Raw genomic sequence first — 22,626 nt, forward strand, 5'->3', positions numbered from 1 at the left:
TTGTGTGTTTTTGAGTTTTAATGCTTTAATTATTTACACCAGACGTCTATTATTACGTTATTATATTAAGTACTTATATGATTTTTTTTTTTTGCCAACTTGCAGATACTGAATTTAACCATATTTTCTTTCAAAAATACGGATTTAAGAACTCTTGGAGAAATGTTACAGAGATGTAAATAAAAATGTGGCCTATATTCTGGTGCCATTTTGATATAATAGTGTCTTTCTTTGATAGAGCTTCTCTTCTCAGCACATGACATGGGCGGTGTTGAAAGCCATAGTGCAGATTAGTTATTTTAATTAGGGATTATTTCAGTAATCAATTTATCACAGTTGGATTTGGTATGTTGTAGAGCAGAGGTGCACAAGCTTTTTTTTAATCGAGGGCCACATCTCAAAACATTCGAAGCGGAGGGCCACAGACCAGTGATCAATGCAGTGTCGTGCTTTGACAGAGCCGCTGTTTATTACTAAGGCTTGAAGCACATTCATTTTTTAGGTCTGCTTAGGTCTGTATCTCACTGCAATGTGATGTTTGAGGTTATAATGGTAGAAATAGTTTAATTTGCTGTTAAAACTACTGCTTATGATCAATTGGGCCGGTTCAGCAGGAGGCTTGAGGGCCAATAAAAACTGGTCTGAGGGCTACATTTGGCCCCCGGGCCTAAGTTTGGACACCCCTGTTGTAGAGTTTTAAGATACAATTTTTTTTTTTTTTATCGATTTGATTTATTCAGCCTTTATTTATCCAGGTAGGTCGATTGAGAACCACTTGTCATTTAGAGCAACGACCAGGACTGATTACATCTGATACTGTGAGTATCAGATGTATCTGCTGTATCTGCCTATAAACGTTCTCCAAAAAGTGGACACTTGAAAGTGAAGCTGCATAATAGTCTTGTTGACATGCATTTATTTGTTTAGGATTTTAAGGCAGAATTGAATACTGATCACATAAAAACATTTTTGTCACAGTATGTTTGATGGATCCCATGTCACATGTCTTCCGTCATGCATTTTGCCTAATGTGTTCATGTCTGTTTTATCCAGGTTAAAGTCAAACACCTAAAACAGAAACCGAAGATTCACACAGCTGTAATAACCAAAGCAATGCTAATTTCAATAACGATGTCCAAAGCAACTCACCTGACAGTTTTCTCGTATTCTTTCTGTTTTGGTTGATTTTGGTATTGTAACAACTCCTTTCTACAAAAAAGTAAAGCATAAGACGATGGGCATGTTCTTACGCACCAACCAAAGATTAGGGGCAGTATAAGTAAAGACAACCACCTGTAAGCTCCACCGAATGCAGATCTGGGCAGGTGTGCGTCTGTGTTTTTCTGCTATTTGAAGCACGGTTTGGTCATTGAGGAGCTGGCCCTTGGCAAGAGGACAGTATCCCTCAAACACAATCTTCTCCTGGTTACAATACTCCAGGACTGTGGTGGGCTGCTGGTATGGATGATACTCCACCTGCGTAACATGCCCAGATGCAAGTTAAAAAAAACTCAAGGTACTTTACGAACAAAACATCAACATTAAAGAGACAAAGACAAACTGTAAACACCTTGCCTGTAGTTTTAATGTGTGTAGATGATTGGCGGTCACCTACTCAGGGCTATAGTAACTCATTCATTTGTATCAGTGAATCAGTAAATACAATGAAAAGCGTTTTGGGTGTTTTGTTGTGTGTTTGTTTTATCTAAATACTACATGCACCTATAATTTAATATCTATTGTTTTTATTCCACAGTCTGTTTCTTAGAGAGTATGTTGTACTTTGATGCATTATAGTCACAGGTATAGCGTGTTTTGTAACAAGTAGCCATCAAGGCATTATGATACTCCATTTAAATTATGTGAAGATAACCTGGTTAACATGCGGAACCACACTAGAGTCCTCTTTTAGTTGTTCCAAGTGACAGACCATGAAGTTGCTCACTCCAATAGATTTGCAAATTCCTAAATAGAAGAGACACATTTTAGCACTCATTTACATACATTTTATGTTATAGAGAATGCCAATGCAAAAGTGCTACATGCATTATACCTTCTTTGTAAAGTTCTTGTAATGCCCGCCATGTCTCCGCTCTTGCCTCCCTGTTAGAGTCACAACTTTCAAATGCCCCTGGCCAGTGCATCAGATATAAATCTTAAAGAGAAAGATGATTGCCAGACCACATTAAAATGATATGGCTGATTTAAAAAAAAATGTGTATAGCATTTCATACCAAAATACTCGAGACCCATCCTTTTGCATGATTTGAGGCAGGCTTCTTTTGCTGAGTTGAAGCCATAATGACTTGGCCATAACTTATTAGTGATCCACAGATCTTCCCGTGGCACCATACTCTCTCTGATAGCTTTGCCCAGTTGTTCTTCACAGCCATAGCGCTCTGCTGTGTCAATGTGGCACACGCCACACTGTGTGAGAGCATACACAACAGCATCATGGGAGTATCCTCCTTGATGAGATGTGCCTGTTGCAGAGGTAAGTGGTCAATGTTATCTGGGACAAACACACAAAAGCACAATCCATTCAATCATATATTCAAGCTAATTTAAACCTGTGCACTGAGAAAGCCCTGGACAAAGAGACTTCATACTCATTCATGAACTACATAGACTCATTTGGCTGTTGTGTATATTTTGTAGGCTAACTTGTTCTTTCCTATTTTTTTAACTATGGGCCAAATTATATTTGTGTCTGAAATGAAAAAAATTAAGAATTAGAAAGTGACAATATAGTCAAACTCCAAGAATGAGTTCAAAATGATTAGATTTCAAATTAGGCCTAGTTTTATCCACACTCTAGTTTTTTTGTCAGTATATACAGAATACCTTTACTGCAGTAGACAGACGCTACTTGTCTTCAGAAAATGGATTAAATGGGCCACGTACCCAGTCCAAATATTGGCATTTCCAAACCATTAGAAAGTTGGATCGTGGAAGAGATGTTGGATGCTGGAGATAACATATTTTTTCCACAAATAAAAACAAGAAAAGTTGTTATGTAGCCAGTTCAGTAGTTTCATGACGTCACGCGTGGAATTGTATGGAAGCCGAAGCGGTCCAAACTTTATCAATTTCCAACAGCAGCTAAAACCTCATGGATTGGTCTGAGACGCTTATCTTCAACGATACGATATATATATTCGATATGTACGTTGTATCTGCAGACAGTAGCTTAAATAGTTGAAGTTTCCTCAGTTTTGTCATGTGTCAAAAAGCTCGTTTGGTTTCATTTTTTTCTGGAAAAGTTAACAAGTTAGCCATTTCCAAGCAGTCATGAGGTGAGTTATGATTTAACCTAGTTCTGTGTTGTTGTAAATCTGTGCAAATAACTGTTAAAATGATGAGTGTTTATGTAAAATGTGTTCATATTAAACTGTTAATAGCCATAGCAGCAACCCTTTCATCTGCTAATATAGCACAACTAGCACAAGACAGTTTTCATGCATGATTTCTGATTTTTTCATGTTTGTGATTCAGACTCCACAGATGTTGGATGATTCCCAGGAGAGGTTACATGGTGTTGTCTTTACTGCTGGTTCTGCTGCTGGTCGGTGGAGTCTTGATGGCTTTTGTGCCTTCTGCAGAGAAACATCAAGGAGCAGACTTCAGACAACACAGCAACCCAGGGCTCACACAATCTCACAAGCAACACAGGATGGTGGAAGAGTCCAAATTTACTATCATTATGCAGACTTACAACCGCACAGACGTTCTGCTCAAACTTCTGAATCATTACCAAGCGATGCCTCATCTGCAGAGAATTATTATAGTGTGGAACAATATTGGGGAGCCTACACCTCAGAAGTTATGGGACTCCTTAGGACCTCACCCTGTTCCTATAGTTTTCAAACAACAAAGTACCAATTTAATGCGTAACAGACTACAATCATTTAAAGAGATTGACACTGATGGTTAGTGTTCATTATATTTAAGTATTAACCCATTTTAATATCTGTTCTTAAACTTTTTGGGATGTTTTTATTTACTTTCAGCTGTATTGATGCTGGATGACGACACCTTGGTCAGTGTTCCAGATGTCAGTTTTGCCTTCTCTGTCTGGAATGTAAGATAAATCTACACAATATCACATTTTTGCTTTACATACTCTATATTTTTGTTTACATTTCAATTGTTTTACAGCAATTTCCAGACCAGATTGTTGGGTTTGTCCCCCGTAAGCATGTGGTCACAGACAAAGGAATTTACAGTTATGGAAGTTTTGAGTTACAGAACCCAGAAATCTCAGGAGGAGACCGGTAAGCACTGTTTCTATGTCAACACAATAACCACAACAGTATTATTTATGACATTATATTTGTATTTTTCAACCATTTCAACATCTTAACAACGTCTTAACGCAGGTACTCCATGGTGTTAATTGGTGCAGCTTTCTTCCACCGTCGATATCTGCAGCTCTTTCAGGAACAGGATAAGGCGGTGCTGGCATTGATAGATGAAACTCAAAACTGTGATGACATTGTAATGAATTTTGTTGTGTCTCTGTACTTGAAAAAGATACGTGAAACTAGTTACAACCGGCCATCTGGAGTCTTTGTCAAACCAGTTGACATGCGAAATCTCGAAAAGGATGCCAGTAGCGGGTATCAGGGAATGTGGCATCGTCCAGAACATCTACTTCAGAGGTCTTACTGTCTGAACAGGCTGGCACACATTTATGGTGTCATGCCGCTCTGCTTTTCCAACTTGATGGTTTCTCAGTTTGGTTTTCCGAGCTACGCAAACCACAAAAGTAGAGGCTGAATATGACAAAAGGAATTTGAGTCATTTCTGCTTAAAATGACCAAATTATGACCCTATATTTCCCCATATTTGCAGTTTTATTTGTAGTCAACCTATTTTGGAACCTTTTTTAAAATTTAAGTTTTTATGTTATCCTTATCGTTCAGCATCCCTCTGCATTTATGTAATGAACAATGTCACAGACTTTTCAGGTGTACAATGTTTGGTTTTTTTTGCATATTTTCTACTTAATAAATGACTTTGTTTCATTAAAATTAAGCATAACATTTTGTGTGGAGGAAAAAGGCATCAATAAGCAATGAATATGCATCAATTAATAACAATACACTCAATCTATTGTAAGAATATTGGAGAAAATAATTGAGAAATAATCAAATCCAACAGTAGATGGTGCTGGTATGGCATTTATTAACTTAGAACATTAACAATTAAAATAGTGTCTCTACATCCATCCAAGTGTGGGCCCGTCTCGTCTCTTAACGTTCACCCCTGTCTGCCCCGGGACGAGTTGCAGGCCTGGCCTCATCAGTGACTTTAGAACGCAAGCTGTGCCAGAGCTTCACAAAGGGCTCCCTTCTCCTCCAGATAAGTCGGTGACCATCTGCTATATACCACCTACAGTGGAAAAAAACAGAAAGTTTAATTCTACAAAACATTAACTTACCTAAAGAGAAGTGCTGCACTTAATCTTTAAAAAGACAAAGTGACAGAAACAGACACAGTGAGCAAGGAGAGAAATCAGGGCTTTTACGAATGGAGGGATTTTACACGTAGCATTTCCTGTGACACTAGTCTAAAAATAATACCCAGATGAAATGCAAAATAAAACAGCACTTATTAAATTGTTATATTTCTTGGTACAAATGGAAAAACTAAGTGAAACTCACACTCCAAAAAGGGCTCCTCCGAGGTGAGCAGCATGGTCAAAGAACCGCCAACCCAGAAACAGGCCAGCTGTATCAAAAGCAACAAGTGCTTTCAGCACCTATGGTCCATTGAGAAGTCCAAATAGAAAGTTAATACAACTAAATTAAATAACTATCAAACATTCAGACATACAGTACTTTACTTAGACATTTGCACACATATACTGGGTTATTTTGTTCATGCACATATTTAAATCTGATGACTTCAACAAGACACAGCAAAATCACAATTTGAAATCTATTGCTTTTTCAATTGTTATGCACAATATGACTGTTCGATTATTGCTGATACCGTTTTTTCCATGCCATGATTAAAAGTAAACATGTGTTACACACAGTGGCAAGTCTACACCAATAACACTGAAAATAAGTCATTTTAAAAATGAGTGAAAGGTTAGTGAAACATGGATAGCCTGTATAATTATTCTAAGGGTTAACTTACATGTCCTGCACTGACAGTGACCATGGGAAGGAATATGATGCCTAGTTTGGCTTCTGGCACCTTTGTACAGACTGCTGCCAGCACTGCCATAACAGCGCCAGACTACAGACAGGAAAAACAAGGACATGAATGTATATACTGGTATATATATATGTAAAAAAAAAAAAAAAAAAGAACTAACTCTCTTACTGCGCCTAGTGATGGATGGAAACGTCCTGTGGCAGTTTTGCACATGTAGCTAACCATACTTGAGATAACACCTGGAAGTGTACAAAATCCAGTGTATTACCATTTATTAATGCACACTGGTCAACGGGGGTGATCATGTGAAGCAGACTCACCTGCAGAAAGGTAAAAGGCTATGAACTGCTCCTTTCCGAGGAGAGAGACTAGTCCCGAAGAAAAATTCCACAGAACATACATGTTGGCCATCATGTGGATAATGGAAAAATGACTAAATGTAGACAAGATCATTGGAAGGCACTGTGTTTCTGGTGAGAAAAATATAGAAAACAATGCCAATAATGGTTTACATGTGCATTGCTAATAATTAAAATGTGTGTACTCACTAGAAACTGGGTTTGAGGTAAAGTACTTAATCATGTTTCTCTGCATAGAAGGAAGCCTCCAGCAGCACACAACAACAACGTTTAGTGCAATAATGCCTGAAAGATTTCAAATAAGTTGTTCTTATAAAAGACATGGAAAAATACAATTTGAAAATGATGTCTACAATTACCAGTTACAGTCCTTTGACCCTCTGTTAAGCTACCCCAGAAGTCGTCCACCATCGACATCAGTAGAATAAGCTGCTTCTGAAAAGCTGTCAATTGATTCCACCAATTATGCCAGTACGTTATATCATGTGAGCCCTGCAATAATGTGTTTAAAATACACCATGAATATTACTGTTTTTTAACAATGATGACATAATGTTATTTTACTTGTAATGTAATTTTACCTTTGAGAGTTCATCTGAATCTTCTTGTGCCGCCTTGACCTTTGACCTCAGGTTTTCATACTGTAGGATGGCTGCAGCAGCAAAGGAGCATCCTGTAAACTGACATGAAATTAGACACATCTTGAAGACGTATGCACTCTCTTCTCACAGGTTTTTTTGAGTTTCATCATCAAGAATATTGTTGAGATCACCTACCCCTAACGTGAAAAGAAGAGGTTTGAGCAGTGATGGACGAGGGATTTTGGGAGGAGGTATGGCTGTCTTGTTTGCACTTGGTGGCACTTTTATTTCCTGTTCATTAATGCTTTTCTTGGTTTCTGACCTTTTTGCTTCTCGACGGAAACATCTGATTTGCTGCTGGTAAGGGTTAAGTCTGTGAAATAAATATAAAAAAGTCTCTTAAAAATAATACAATATAATAACATGGTCAGAACGTAACAAAAGATAAATAACATCCCCTCTGATGGTCAGAAACACAACATTTAAAAAGTTGAATTACGAAAAATATTCTTTTAATTGTCTTGTCTGAGGCTACAGTTCACTATGACAGTTAGCTAACAGCACTGCAGCTAACAGCACTGCAGCTAACAACACTGCAGCTAACAACACTACAGCTAACAACACTGCAACTAGCTTGTTCATTAAGGTTTGCAGTCGTACATATTTCCTCACCTATAGCGAGACCACGTTGTGTTTCCCGACCTCACAAACTCAGTTTTGGTCAGTTTTCTTACTATAATTCCTCTCCACGCCATGTTTGTTTTTCAGGCAGGGTTAGTGGGTTGCCAGATTCGGAATAGAATTTCCAGCCTCGCCACGTGGTTTCGTGAATTGGCAGCACAAAAAACAGCACTGTTCAAAAAGAAATAAAAAAGGATCAAAACGGGTTAGAAGAGCAACATAAAATCAATGAAAATGAATGAGTAATAATAAGGACAGCATAATGAGGTCAAATGTTCATAGCCCAAATCATCTTCTTAGTTTGAAAGCAATAAATGATTTGATTTGGTTTTGATATGGAAGCAAATCTCATAACATGTCATTACTTGCATTAACAATAGCCCACATTATAATTATTCATGAAGGCTTATGTCTATAAATGTTTATAATTGGTCAATACAATTGCATTAAAGGAACGCTTTTACATCAATATTAGGCTTTTGTGCATTTTTTAACTGGACTGAGAAGTAAAAAGTAGTTTTCATGTAACAAAAAAAAAAACATTGATTCATATTGTATCTGTTGACCAAAATATTTATCTGTTTTTTTGTTTATTTGTTTGTTTTGTTTTTTTAATCAATATCAGTACATTTACACTGTAACAAATTAACAACATTTGTGTGAAATTCTTTTGCTTTTTATTCTACATTTTTTAAACAGGTACTTAAATACTTGTACTTGAGTAGATTTTTTCATGTGATACTTTTACTTGAGTAACTTTATGCCTCTGTATCTGTACTTTTACTTAAGTATCAAAATTCAGTGCTTCTTCCAGCGCTGCTTCTGTAGCCTGCACATTCAGGAGTCTACGGCTAAATATTGATGATGTTGGGTGTAACTTTTGGCATCTGGACAAGTGCCTCACAGATCTTGCAGGCTTGTGCCAAGGAGGTTACAAAAATAGTACAATTCACGGCAAGAGGGCTGCACTGCAGTGTCTATGTAGTATAGGGTCCTCCTCTTTATAAAGACGCACAGTCTCAAACTCAATGCAGGCACAGTATGAATAGAAGTGTGAGAGAGAGTAATTAATCATAGACACACATAAACTCCAAAATAAAGATAGGATGAGGTGGTGCAATAGAGAAAGGACATCAATATGCCTTTGCCACTGTATAGACCCAAGGACACACGGCCAGGTTAGATGATACCCTATGGGTCCAGGTCTGGGGCAGAGGAGGACACAGATGCAAGGGAAAGGGAGGGCTGCTACAGGCCAGAGCTTCAGGGGAACTAGAATCAGATATTGACATGGAGAAGATAAGTCCTACTGGTGCAAATAATCAACAAATAAATCTATGTTAATTTCATGCTCGATGATCATAATGTTAAGAGGGATGTAGGGTCCTTTGTTCAGCAGAGGTGTCTGCTTTCAGTTCCTCTTCATCGATTCATTGTGAGCAGACGCCAGTCAGAATTTGCCTGTGTCGGCAACCGAGGCCTTATTATGTGTTAGAAAACATCATTATAAATGCTTTGATTTAGTCTGAATATATATGGTTGATTAGTTTATTTTTGTTAGAGTTTGACTATGTCAATATGAAAACATTAAGTGGAAATCTGATGACTTGGAGATCCCTACAATATGTTCATTTAATACATTCCTAATTGCTTGAGTAGCACTATATGAATTTTAGAGACCAATGCCAATAATGTGCAACTGAAAAAAGTGAAACAGGCGACTGTGGGACAAGTGTCAACTTTGAATTTCCCCATAATCTTTCCACAATTCCTCTCTTGGCGTGAATTTGTAATGTAAATGATATGACACTGATGCATGATTTATTATAGCATGAGTAAATAAATAATACATTAACATTTCTATTTTAGTAGAAAGCTCATTTACCAGAAGCGGCCTTTTTATAACGCAAAAGGAAACTGAAGCTGATATCATAGCGTCCCACTGGGCTGCTGACAGAGAGCTTTTTAAGACACTGATCAATGGGCCAGAGACATAACACCAGCGTCACCGCTTCACTGTTTTCAGACCAGATGCTGTTTGTGTGTAACTTCCTGTTTCCACAGTGGACAGAACACCACAGCTCTCACTGTGTGCATTTGGAAGTCTGTATGTAACATTTGTTCAGCAATGATTTGACGGATGTGATTGATGGAGTAAACTTCTCACATTCAGGACACTCCTGATCCAAGAGTCAGTCATAAATTATTCATTTACCCCAGTAAAAAAAATCACCTTTTGGCAGAGGAGCAGTGTATGTGGTTAGCAGTTTGCCAGCGGCCTGTAAATACACAACACTGAGTATGTATTTTTCTAATTGTTTTTAAGATCATCTTCAATTTAATGTTGTGCAAGATTATTATAGATTGCATTATTATAAACATAAGTCTAGGCTCAGACTCCTGCATAGTAGACTTATTAGACCTATGATATTCCTAGAATTTTGACATTTGACATTTTAAAATGGTGATAGAATATTGCAGACACAGATTAAATTTCAGGACAATGCAACAAAGTTACTGCTGTTTGTCAAATATCCTGTAATTTATAGACTTTTTACATTTGAATATCACCTACGTAAATTATACTATGAAGTATGTTAAGAACTTTACCTATGTGTATAAAGTAAACAGAAGTAAACAGAAGTAAACAGAAGTAAACAGAAGTAAACTGAAGTAAACTGAAGTATGCATATAGTCCTAATGTGACTCAGTCTGACGCACAAGAATCTCCTGCCTCAGCATTAAAAACCTCGACAGTATTATGTTTCTTTGCTACAGGACAACAATGTAAGAACAGCTTGTGATGAAATAAAACAGTGTAGCCTCTGCTGCTCACGCTGCATCTGCCCCACCCCTCCTCCCTCCACATCCCGCTTTACCTGAGTCCTGTGATCCACCTCCGTCAGAAAAGCGACCCCACAGCGCGGCGCATGCACAGCCGGCTCCAAGGCGCAGCGCATCAGCCACGAGGTCCAGTTTGAGTCTTTCACTGAGAAACACAAACTTGTTTCCTGTGGTATTTCTGCCTGTTCCCCGGCGGGACAGAGGAAAAGCGGGAATAAGGAAAAACTTTTACTGCACAGAGGGACATGGGGGATAAAAACGCCGGTAAGGAAACTTTAAGTGTTTTAACCGATTCGTGTGGGCAGTTTTGTGCTCAGATGAATGTCGTTATTCGTGTGCATTGTTTGTATGAGTGCCAAAATGTGTTAAAACTTTACATTGTTTATGAATGGAGTGTAGCCTGGAGCCAAACATCACTCACATGCGCAGTGTAAAGCCACGTTTAAGCCACAGACTGCAGACTCTACTGTGAACCAACCACAGATGTGTCCATACTGTAGGCTTCACTGCAGCATCCTCTGGCTCTGGAGCTCCATCCCCTCCTCGGAGTTACTGAATCGCCTCTGACGTGTCCATAAAGTCGAGTTCAGTGCAGCTCACACATCCACGCGAACATAACTTGATAAGTGTTCCATTATAGTCATCTGTGCGCCCCCAGTGTGGCGTTATTAAGGGCTGTGGGCTCCAGCTTTCATTTTAGCGACCCTGGGCTCCGTCAGCTGATTTAGACTGAAACTGCTGCCTCTCCACTTTTTTTTTTTTTCGGTGCAGCTTTTCCCTCGAGCAGCGGTAGCGGTGGGGACGGCGTGGTCTGGGAGGGCTGTTGAAAAAGCTGTTCAGGCTATAATGGACTCTGCTCAAGCTAGAAATGCAGATGTGAATGCAGGCAGTGATGCATGACCCCGCCTCTCTAAAGTGAGCAATGTGCATAAAAATAACTTTACCTACACTCACATTTTTAAGGGACATGGCGTCTTGTTTGCCTTTGTCCTGTTAGATAAGAACACCTGCAAAAGGGGATTGTGTTGTGTTTGCTTAAATTTTAGTGGCAGTTTTAAAGAATGTTAGGGCACAGAGTAAGGGTCATGTGTGGCCCTGTTAATCTTATGTAATTGTTTGCAGTTATAAGGACCATATTTAGCTGAAACGCACATTTATAGGTCTGGAATGTCAGCCTGATTTTGCCTTCCTTCCATAGTGTTATTGTGTTTTTGGGGCAAGACACTTTTTCATGTTTGTGGCCTTATGTGTGTGAATAAGAGAGCTGCTCATCCCTGTCAGTCTAACTTTGGTATATGTTGGGGAATGATTTTATGTTTTTATGTAGCGATTTTCCACCTTCAAGGCTCTCAAAGCACAGACTAATTTAACACCATGTTGTTCAAGATTTACTAAAATGCGTGCTCAATACAGTCAGCACCAACATTATTCTCATTTCTTTATTCATTTGAGTAGATAACCTGGTTAGAGTCCAGTCAAAACCTGGATCGTAATTACAATAATATAAATTTAAAAATGATGGGTTGTTATCTGACTCAACACCTTCACTGTCAGCTCTGGATTAGCAGTGGTATGTGAATCTCAAGGTGAGCACTTTGACCTCTTAGTTGACACACATTAAGAGGTGTAATGGGAGAGGACTTGTCTGGGATCTTTGCTCTGTGTCATCACAGACAGAAGTGAGTGCAGATGGGTGTATTCATGCGGCGTTGATACTGAGCAGAGGGTTTTTGTTGAGTGCAGAGTTTGATTTAGTGCTTGCCTTAGTCTATGCACCTGCTGATATTATAGAGGCTTGAATAGCTTTAAATCAATATTACTAGTGAAGGATAGTTTGTTCTAAACCTCCTTTAAACATTGACTTGACTGTCGCAGAAACACATTTCATTTAAATAAATATATTGGGTACAGACCTGAGGGTTTACACAGACTTCCTCAGCTTTACTGACTTTATTCAAACAGATAATGTGTGTGTTTTTGACCAGGCACGATTAAAGGCTCAAAAAGAAGATTTAGCACAGTACTGAGGCTGTATCACTTTGAAAATTGTACCATTTATGCTCATTCTGCATTTTATGTTCTTGTCAGTTGAAATGATTGACATGGATGTGTCTTTTGATCTTGTTTATCAGTTTGAACATAATCACAGGTGTGTGTCTGTATGTTCTACAGACTGTATTGTCTTATATACATTAGTTTGCTTCTTAGAACTGAAGTGAACATTCTCTGAAAAAAACAAAAAACAAAAAACATTGCAATTCAGATTTTATTTCTGACAAATATCCGGTTTTGAGATGGACAGGTTCAGGCACGTCTTTTAAACAGAAAACCCTGTTGAGACTTAATATTTTGTCAGGTTTCAGAACACATATTACCTAAATAGTTTCAGACTCTTTTGTAGATAATTCATTGTTAATAGTAACCACCAATCAAACCGTGATCATCATTTGAATGTGGCCGGTTGCCTTAGTGTAGTGGGATGTTTTGTGTTTGCAGTGTGTTTGTGTAGTTTGTACGATGCATGTTTGGATTTAGTAGCAAACTCTTCACTGACTTTTCTAAAATTTTGTTTACATATTTTCCTTACATGCCTTTTATAGGTTTTAGAGGTGAATTCAATTTTTGTTTAACTATTGTCAGCTCTCAAAAGAACATTATTATTGTTGAACACCCGCTGACTTGCCCGGGATCTAAAATACACACATCTTTAATACTTCAATCTGTATAAAAACTACAGAGGCATCTCAGTCTGGATTTGCCAGGCAACCTACTAACATAAAATGCCCTTTGCACTTTCCTTCCTAACATTTCAACTCTTTGGGTTATGGCTCCCCCTAGAGTTGCCTTCTGGAGTTAGACTTTGCTTTTGTTGTTTGGCTTTATTATCAACTTTTTATTTTTCATCATTAAAAAAACCATTTAATATCTAATAGAAATGTTCACAAATATAAATGCTGGGTTAAATACATAATTTTACTGTGAAAAATGTGAAAGTCTCAAATGATGGCAGACTGCTCCATCCCTCTACACCTCTATTGTTTCTCACATCCTTCTAAAATTCCAAATAACTGTACTCACCCCAGTGATTAAACATTACTATTCTACATATGTTTTTATCAATCTTTTTTTTTTTTCCCCAGCCACACAACACACGAAACAGCAAACATCCTTAACATTTCAAACATAATCATGCACAAAGTATTGGCCGGGTTGCACTATAAGTTTTACAAGTCTATAAGTCACAGCTTCCAGCACTAGCACATTCCAATCTGCAGCTGTTGTGGCCTGTTCCAAGTTTGCAGTGGTCAGTGTGTGCCAAAAGTGGTGCAGGAAAGAAAAGTGGTGATCCGGCAAAAGGACATAAAATGGACAAACAAGTGTGGTGCATGGGGATAGACACGGACCAGTTGTTGAATCCAATCCACAAACATAGACTAAACATACACTTTACACCACCATCATGCAGTTTTTTTTAAGTTTTGTGTTAAGATTCCTTTTGTGACTACCCTGTACTTGGATATTTACATAACTTTTCTGTATCCTAACTCCTCAAGGACTTTGCAAACCTTCTGCATAACAGCATCCCACATCCCTTTACGCACAATAATGGTCTGAACTGCAAACTTTCCTTCCACAGTTGTCCAGTACTGCCATTCTGCTGCTTGCTCCAGCCTTGTACATTTATATAAACACATCCCCCCCTCAGTTTTCCACATGTGTGCGCGCAGCCTCGTCACCTGAACTGTCAGCTCCGCATTACCTCACCTCACCAGTGACTCGTGGTCGGCCTGCCACTTACCCCTGCAGTTTAACTTTGGCGTGCGTGCACTCTCCCTCCCTCCGACACAATCACACTCCTCCTCTCTCGGCTTTTTTCTTTTTCCTGCTATTACGTTCGCTGCTGCTGCTGCTAAAGACGCGGAGAGACGTAGAGGCTGTGCAATTAAGAGCACATTGTAACGTCCTTGCGTTGCCGTTACTGTGGCGGAAGAAGAGCAGTGTGCGCGGATGACCGATGAGAGAAACAGGACTGTGTTGAGAACGAGAGCAAAGCGGGGGAAACGCTCAAGATGCCCCGTTTTAGCGTCATTTGTCCCGCAGACTGTGCCCTTCCGGCGTTTTGAGGGGGCTATGCTACGCGCTATGCTGTGCCTGACCCCGCTGCTACCACCGTGTTTTTGTGATAGCGCCGTGTCCGACTGTTTGGATTGAGGAAAGGCTCTCATCAACCCAAATCAATGAGGATTCTGAGGCCATTCCTTCAGAAAGGAGCGCATATGCTGCAGTGTTTCTGTGGACAACGATCGAAGTCGACCACTATTACCGACGGTGAGACATCAGGCTGCACCGTGGCCACTGTGATGTTGTATGCTTGCTGTAAATGATAATAGAGAGATGCATTTGCCAAAAGGAGTGTGTGGGTAACATCTTGCCAGTCTGCAGCGGTCTCCTTGTACAGCTGTCCTGAGTTTGGTTGTGCAGTCTCCAAAAGCTTGTACGCGACGACGCTGGATCTTCTTTGGTAGTGTGATGATGATAATAGCACCAAAAACACACTTTGAGCTACATTCAACATCTATTTAGCTCTTCCAAACCAGTAGGATGTGTCGTTTTGTATGAAGAATGCAAGTGATTAAAGTTAAGGCTTTGTGTAAGTGGAGGAGTGAGGGCCCCAAACAAATCAGCACCATGGACAGCGCCATAGCTGTAGCCGCTACTTCCAAACTTTTCACATTATCTTTAGGCCTACTCCAGAGCCTCAGAATCTATGAAAACTGCTGACCACATTACACAATTAGCAGAAGTTACCAGATAATCTCTTATTGGAGTTGCCTGTTCTGTCACTAGAAAGACATTTAGAAAGAAAGACATGTTACATAGGCCACATGGCGCTGGCTCTCAATGACACACAGCGTATCCACACTATCCACAATGAGCAGTCTTTGGCAACACGCCTATAGCCATGTCCTCTACAGTCATGTCTCAGCATTTCACTGCATTGCTGATGTTGGGGCATAATATAACGTCTACAAAGGCTCAGAGTACCGTGCTTTAGAGTTATCCTATCAGTCACTTTCAACTAGAGTAGCAGTTCTCATATTCAGGCCAGAGACAATTAGCAACCCCATTAAGCACAGTTGATTCCTTTGAGGTGGTTGGACCAAAAGCAGCACGCACACTGGGAGCTGGTGTTATGAAGCGTCGCCGGTCCAAGTGCTGTCTCTTTCCTGTTCACCGTTACATGAACCACTTGACCTCCACCTGAGTCAGCTAAACATTCGGGACCATGGCTGCTTGTTTACACTCAGATTTAGCTTTTGGGGAAAATTTGAGGAGCGTGTGTCTGCAGTTTGCAAGCTTAGTCATTCTGGTGTCACCTGTGAGTAATGAGGTCTCAGTAGTTTGCCAGTTTCATAAGAAGTTGGTTTTATTTATATTCCTGAGCTTGCGTACTTGTTTCAGAAAATTAGTTCCCTGTTTGTTTTACAATTGCAGTCAACCCTAAATGAAGTGTGGGTTATGAAAGATGTTTGTCCTGCGGGTGTTTGTTGTTGTTAGCAGTAAAGTTACACATGAAAGTCTCACTGACAATGTTTAACCATCAACACGTGTTTGTTCCTTGAATTACAGTAGTAGAAGGACAAGTTATTTGGGCTTCTTGGCTGACTAAAGACGTGCTCCATTCATCGATTTGTCACTTAAATGAGGTGTGATGCCATCTCTGAAAGCTATGATTCGAAATAACACTTATGCATAAATAGAAGTACAAGTAAACACTAACTTCACATATAAAAATCTACATTAAAAACATGATTCGTCTTGATTCAGCTACTTCACTACTTCACTCCATGCTCTTTTCTGCTGCTGTGCATATAAAACTTTTGTAATCCTGATATAGTAATGATGAAATATATAGAAATGTTGAAATGTTGGCGGCTGATTAATTGTCCAAATGACTAAATGCTTACTGTAATAGTTATACATTAACATTTCCTACACTCCCATTAAGCGGCATGTTATTTACCCAATACAAATGAACAGTATAACTTGTGTTTATGTGAGCACAGTGTAAATCATTGTGGGAAATTGTGGAAAACTGTATTTTTGCTCTAAGATAAATGCTCACGGTTTATAATTTTTATGGTTTTGTAAAGAGGAGTGTGCCTTTACCAGCGATGAACCAAAACTATTTAGACACAGGAACAAAATCATTAAACATGTCTGGTTCAGTTCCTCCAAGGACACTGCCGAGAGAAAACTTCAGATACCAAAGATACTACTTCCTTGTTGCATGTGCTGTTCTCCTTTTTTACAGCAGGTGGCAGCACGTCCACCATAAATGCAGCAGTTGTCGTTGTAGTAGTGGAGAGCTCAGACCTACAGAGAAATGCTCTCTGGGGAAAGCATTGACTTTGATTCATAGCTCCTCGTATTCAGAGGTATTTGTTATGCTGCCATCTACAGTACTGTTATCCACAGCTACTGATGCAATTAAACAACAGAAAGAGAGATTCACACAACCATATGTTCAATTCTTTATTACAGTTACATCAATCGCTCAGTCTAGCAAACATGTATACTTTAATGATGCAAGCCTTTTGAATACACAGCTCCAGTACTATTCCTCACTGCGTTGGACTGATGCACCATCAATTGTCTTTGTCTGAGGTTGAAGCCTTGCAGAATCTCATTGGGAATACTTTATCTTTTCTTGACATAGACGTATTGTCTTGTATCCCTGTAGTGGGGCACATCCCTTGTTTTGTTCACATAATGGCCTACTATAAAAGCATGTATTGCATTTTAAACTTGCATAGGCGCTGCTCTTGGCTCAGCAAAGACCATGTTGAGTCTGACTCTATGCTTGGCACGTATGCATGAGGTTATTAACTGAGCCTAAATGAAATGCAAGGTTGCCATATGTACCAGGGGTAGGCAGTATTGTCAAAAAATAATATGAATGGAAGAATATTTTAGTAAACCATCCAAAATGTAAGAGTAAATGCTTTGATATTGTGGTGATGTTCAAGTATCAAGACAAAGCACAAATGAGTCAAATTAACCTCAAAAGTGCAGATATATCACTATATATCCTTATTTGAAATATTATATTTAAAGGTGTTTGATGTTTCTTAAATGATAAATATTTGTGTCGACTCAACCCTTCACCTGGTTATTCTCAAAGTCCTTTCTGTCTAAGGCCCATAGTTGCTATTAGGCTCCAGTCCATCACATTTTCAATTGGCAATAGCTGTAAGAAGATGAAATGCCCCATATTACTCTTTTTTCTGATCTGTTAAAAAAGTAGTTTCCTCATCAAAAACATACCTGAAGTTGTGTTTTGTTTCATTCACACATGTTCAACACACAAATCCTAAATATTTCAGATTTGAGCCAAACAGAAAACACTCTGTTCCACCTTGTGACGTCATGTGGTAAAACAGGAAGTGCTCCATCGTGTTTTTAAACTCCACACACCTTCACTAGAATCATTTGGATAATTTCATCCCTGGATTTTTCAAGTTCCACTAAACAAAATGTAAAAGGTAGCTGTTAACTTGAAAGGATTTCTCAAACATGTGTGAATGAAACAAAACATAGCTGCAGGTATGTTTTTGATGAGGTAACAACATCATAACATGGCGTCAATTTTACACAATGTAGCTGCTTTTATGTATTCTCTTCTGGTGCTTGATTATTCGCCTTATGTCTGCCTATACAGCATCGTGTGAAAGTGTTTCTTGTTGTGAAGAAAAGCTCTAATAGGCTATATCTGCCGCTTTATCTGCTCTCATGTTTCTCTGTTCTCTGTCTCATGGCTTTGAAAGAGCAACAGCCCCTGAGCATGGACCACTTTGATCTATTGTATCCAAATGTTACATAAGGGACAAGTGTGCTCAGCCAGACAGCAGCAGTGGAACCACACATCTCCCCACATCCATCTCTCCCTTTGGTTTGGAGGACCGGGTGTCAAAACCGGTCCTAGAAAAAACCTATAAATGTTTCATGCAGTTTCATCAGTGGGAAGAAGGAGGTTTGCGGTGCTGCCGAGAATTCTCATGTTCGTTCCTCCCGCTGCGTGAGACGTGGGCTTTTCCCAATGCATAAACAGCCACTTAATGCACAAATGATTTCCAATGACATATCTCCATTCAGCAACTACTGGGCCAAGTTTTAATCATGTAGATCTTATATGCAAATAGATTCAGGAACACGCTCATTTGTTTTATGTTGTCCGTGGTGTAGCATTACAATTATGGGTTATCAGTATGGTTTGCATTATAAGAGCTTTAAAAATATAGTTTGGTAGCTATAGAAAGTTTGGATGGAGCATATAGTTTAATGATATTATCAAAAGCTGGAACTTACAGTGAAAAGGGTAGTTTTTTTTTATTGTTTTGTACTTTTATTGTTCATTTTACCATCTTTTGTTATGTTTAAATTCCAACCAAGACATTTACAGACACGTTTTAGCCTTTCTGATGTATTACAAAACAGTCTATTTTGTCCATTTCACCCTCTAACTGCAGGGTAGACACTCAGAGAGCCAGTCACTCTCACATACAGTTATTATTTTATGAAAGCTGCAAATATGCATGATTATGGTCAGAAATTATCCTAAAAATGACCAAAAAAAACTTGCTCATGTTCATTTTTCATTGCAATAAATAGAAAAAAGTGGTGACAAACAGTAGTCTCCTGGTTCAAGAGGCAGGTCTGAAGAAAAAAATACCAAACACCCCCAAAACATTTGCTGTGTGCTGTTTGTAGACAATAACATTATCACACATCATCATCAGACAGAATTAATACAGTGCGATAAAGAAAATCAGAGAAGAGTGAAGACGTGAAGAAGCGGCTTGGATGAGCAGCAAAACGTCTTCACTCCTACAACTTTTTGTCCAGTTGACAGATTTAACTTTGGCTTTTACTATGGCTCAGACCTGGACGACTGAGGGATTCCACAGACAGTCAGAGAAGAGCTTTTATGTTTTGAGTAGTTTTATGACTCCCTGTGAGATATGGTCAGGCCTGTGGTACAGTGAACGTTAGTGTCCCATGTTCACTCTGTGCTCGTTGTGCTCATGTCTTCACACCTTATTGTTACATGTTGTCATTTGTCATTTGTCTCTATAAACCTCTGATATCACACACAGCCAGCTCTTGTCTTTAATGTACCGTTTTATTGCATGACAAACCTGTTGCAATTCACTGTTTGAGTATTTCAAATAGACTCTCTCTGTATGGCCCTGTGTGAATGTAAGACTTCAGACTGGGCCTGATTGGGATTGCTTTTTCATGCATTCTGCCTACGGGACAGCTCTGATAAAATGGTCGGCACTAAATGTAATTCGAAGAGAGACTCAGACCACCCCTTCCCCACTTACAAACGCCTCCTCCCCTCTTTTACATAAAGAATGCCGCTTTTATTGTCTGTCCTCTGTGGCACATAAATATCCAGATCAGATAGCTTATCTTGGGTCATAAGAAGCCTGAGAGAATTTCTAATACGAACCTCAATCACGTATGATTGCGTTCAGAGTTAGATAGAGGGAAGAGGGGAGGAGGGGGGCTGCTCCGGCGGAGAGCTGGACCGATTCACTTCGTTCACAGTCGGCGATGGAACAGCAGCTTCGGTTCGGTTTGGGCTGCGCATGAGGAAAAAACGTCAAAGGGGCTTCAAAAAGAACATTAACACGGAGAAGGGAACGGTGCATCGTGGCATTGCGTTCCGCTACAACTAATTGTTGCTTTACGGACGCTTTCCTCGGTCTTAAATCACATCTCCGCCGCATCCTTGCAGAGTATCCTTTGGCTGCTCATTCTCTTTTCCAGCTGCATTTTCTATGTAGACGGCAGATCACAGGCTCGATGAGAGGTCCGGGACAAGGACAGCACTGGGGACTGATAGAGTAAATCATTTAAGAGAGGAAAAAACTTCCTCTCAAGCAGCTCGAGCGTTTGAGTCGCATTGCCAGACGTGTTCACCTGGAATACCTGAAGCTCTCCAATGACGCGCGGCCGCATCAACTTATTAAGACTGTTGCATGTGATTTTCATACAAGATCCAGTGGGCCGGGGGCCTATAGCATGTAAATAGATTTACTTATGTATCATATGTGAGCCAGGTGTGCGCTAACTGGCAACTCTGCTGCTTCGTTACTCCTAAAAGGGAGCAATGCATTGGACTTGGAGGATTTTTTAAACGGAGCAGGATGACGTTTGGGTAGAAAGGCTTCACTTCATGGACTTTAAATTTTTGTTGCATTTATAATCTGCACTACATCCCACATCTGCTCATAAAATCAAGGCTTTTCTTCAATCGGGGAGATGGCTGCAATCGCCAGCTCCCTGATTCGCCAGAAACGTCAGGCGAGGGAGTCCAACAGTGACCGGGTGTCTACTTCCAAACGGCGCCCCAGCCCCAGCAAAGACCCCCGATCTTTGTGTGAAAGGCATTTCTTGGGGGTCTTTAGCAAAGTGCGTTTCTGCAGCGGCAAGAAACGACCAGTCCGAAGGCGCCCAGGTCAGTCCGTGTGTGTGCGTTTTCCCCCTTTCTGTAATGTGTGCGTTATGGATGAGGGGACAGAGCGGTTTCCCCCATCCCTCCACACCCTCTCCCCCACCCCACCTTTTTATCCTCCTCCTCCTCTCTCTGTGGAACATAGCATAGGCGTTTTATACTGCAGTCAAAGGCTCCCATACGAATACCACTGAGAGCGATGGTCCTCGGCTCCGCGTAAAGCCCACCTGTTTCTGTAGGTCCTCCCGCTGTCTCTAAAGCCCCTGCACAGGACACAGCCAGACAACACGTAACACATGGCATGTAATCTCTTTAACTCATATTTCTCTACACTTAACCACACTTGTAGTAATTGTTGCTCTCACATCCAGTTGAAAATGCGCCGCTTTCAAAAGCCTAATTCAATATTAATGTATATTGGGCTTCTGAGGAGAGATCAGTTGCACCGCAGTGCACCAAGGCTCTTTTGAGATTAAATGTTTTTTAAAGGTAAATGTTTATTGCAGAGGGGCTTTTACTGCAGTGGGAGGTAAAGCCCCAGTCATTAAGATCTGCTCTCACACGGAGTGACAGTAGAATGACAGCAGAACGAGCCCCTCTGCTCTATACGCAGTACTGATTTTTCCTATTGCAAACCACTTTCTGAGCCTTTACCTTTTAAACGGCCCGGTCTATTGTGTTGTGTGTATCTATGACACACAGAAGGACAGACATTTTGGAGACGACTAGGGAGACAGCCAAGAAGACCAGACAGAATTTAAAAAACCCATATGGTGACATCAGGCGGCGATGCTGCAGCCAAAAGTGAGAGAGATGACTAAACGTGAGAACGTGAGGCGCTAGGATACTAAATCAATTTGCATATCCACAGCTTAATCTTACCACAGCTTATAACATCCTTTATCCTCAATGTTTTGTTTGTATGCAAATAAGATATTGCATGACAACTTCTTTCTGAATTCTGCCTGTTGTTTTTCCTTCTGTCCCTCCCCCCCTTCGTAAGATGCACCCTCCAAACCTCCACAGGTGTCCCATAAGGGCTGCAGGCTAGGTCAGTAGCTCAGCCTCCATCCGTGTGTGATGCTGTGTTTTTTTCTTGCTTTATTTTAATTTTTGATTCCTTCCTTCATCCCGTCATCCCACGCCCATGTCGACACTCCCGGCCTATGGAAGGATGGGAGGGCTTTAGGAAAGGGGTGGGCATGATCACGGGCTCTTGACACTTGTCCTAAACAGACAGCGACCCCCTCCTATCTACTGACCGGTTGAAATATTTGTTTCTTTAATCAGTGTCAACTTTTATGTTTTCTCGAAATCCCCCTTATCAAACACTTGTGTCCCTTGAGTCGCCTTTGGCTCTCTCATTTCGTCCATTGTCAGTCAGTCAGTCAGTGTTGGATCAGTCTTGAACCTCCTGCTTATTGTTCTTTGTCTAAATCTGTGCTATTGTGAAGTACTGTTTAAGTGT

The 22,626-nt window shown here is 40.0% G+C and overlaps 4 protein-coding genes across 9 annotated transcripts in view; 2 read left to right on the forward strand and 2 right to left on the reverse strand.

Moving 5' to 3' along the window:
* Nucleotides 1-906: 906 nt before the first annotated feature.
* zgc:110366 (uncharacterized protein LOC550476 homolog) lies at nucleotides 907-3,008 on the reverse strand. Its single transcript, XM_033982589.2, has 7 exons — nucleotides 2,905-3,008; nucleotides 2,235-2,483; nucleotides 2,054-2,155; nucleotides 1,874-1,965; nucleotides 1,294-1,476; nucleotides 1,150-1,209; nucleotides 907-1,068 (listed from the first exon to the last, which is right to left on the reverse strand). Exons 1-7 carry the CDS (start codon nucleotides 2,978-2,980, stop codon nucleotides 973-975), a joined length of 858 nt encoding a protein of 285 aa, XP_033838480.1. The 5' UTR covers nucleotides 2,981-3,008; the 3' UTR covers nucleotides 907-972.
* A 226-nt stretch (nucleotides 3,009-3,234) lies between these two features.
* Nucleotides 3,235-4,936, forward strand: extl2 (exostosin-like glycosyltransferase 2). The gene is made up of 5 exons (XM_033982296.2): nucleotides 3,235-3,296; nucleotides 3,496-3,929; nucleotides 4,011-4,081; nucleotides 4,159-4,274; nucleotides 4,380-4,936. The coding sequence occupies exons 1-5, from the start codon at nucleotides 3,292-3,294 to the stop codon at nucleotides 4,777-4,779; spliced, it is 1,026 nt and encodes a 341-aa protein (XP_033838187.2). The 5' UTR covers nucleotides 3,235-3,291; the 3' UTR covers nucleotides 4,780-4,936.
* Nucleotides 4,937-5,168: 232 nt separating this feature from the next.
* Nucleotides 5,169-7,924, reverse strand: LOC117385053 (presenilins-associated rhomboid-like protein, mitochondrial). Of its 2 annotated transcripts, XR_008649037.1 has the most exons (11): nucleotides 7,781-7,917; nucleotides 7,304-7,481; nucleotides 7,109-7,207; nucleotides 6,887-7,019; nucleotides 6,717-6,812; nucleotides 6,489-6,638; nucleotides 6,337-6,407; nucleotides 6,148-6,249; nucleotides 5,849-5,908; nucleotides 5,667-5,764; nucleotides 5,368-5,394 (listed from the first exon to the last, which is right to left on the reverse strand). XR_008649037.1 is itself a non-coding variant. In XM_033982295.2 (10 exons), exons 1-10 carry the CDS (start codon nucleotides 7,861-7,863, stop codon nucleotides 5,256-5,258), a joined length of 1,149 nt encoding a protein of 382 aa, XP_033838186.1. In that variant the 5' UTR covers nucleotides 7,864-7,924; the 3' UTR covers nucleotides 5,169-5,255. The 2 variants fall into 2 exon arrangements, 1 of the variants encoding a protein (XP_033838186.1); XM_033982295.2 differs by lacking the exon at nucleotides 5,849-5,908 and having other exon boundaries at nucleotides 5,169-5,394; nucleotides 7,781-7,924.
* A 2,885-nt stretch (nucleotides 7,925-10,809) lies between these two features.
* Nucleotides 10,810-22,626, forward strand: part of LOC117385056 (fibroblast growth factor 12) — a 36,492-nt gene continuing 24,675 nt past the window's right edge. Inside the window, exons 1-2 of one of the 5 annotated variants that reach the window (XM_033982299.2) lie at nucleotides 20,114-21,161; nucleotides 22,162-22,209. In XM_033982299.2, coding sequence (XP_033838190.1) covers nucleotides 20,966-21,161; nucleotides 22,162-22,209 — 244 coding nt within the window. In that variant the 5' untranslated portion in view covers nucleotides 20,114-20,965. Of the gene's footprint in view, nucleotides 10,898-14,439; nucleotides 14,963-20,113; nucleotides 21,170-22,161; nucleotides 22,210-22,626 lie in introns of those variants that run through there. The other 4 variants (XM_055228345.1, XM_033982298.2, XM_033982297.2 and 1 more) reach the window with 4 other exon arrangements.

The sequence above is a fragment of the Periophthalmus magnuspinnatus genome, chromosome 17 (genome assembly GCF_009829125.3).
Source record: "Periophthalmus magnuspinnatus isolate fPerMag1 chromosome 17, fPerMag1.2.pri, whole genome shotgun sequence".
Taxonomy (NCBI): Eukaryota; Metazoa; Chordata; class Actinopteri; order Gobiiformes; family Gobiidae; genus Periophthalmus; species Periophthalmus magnuspinnatus.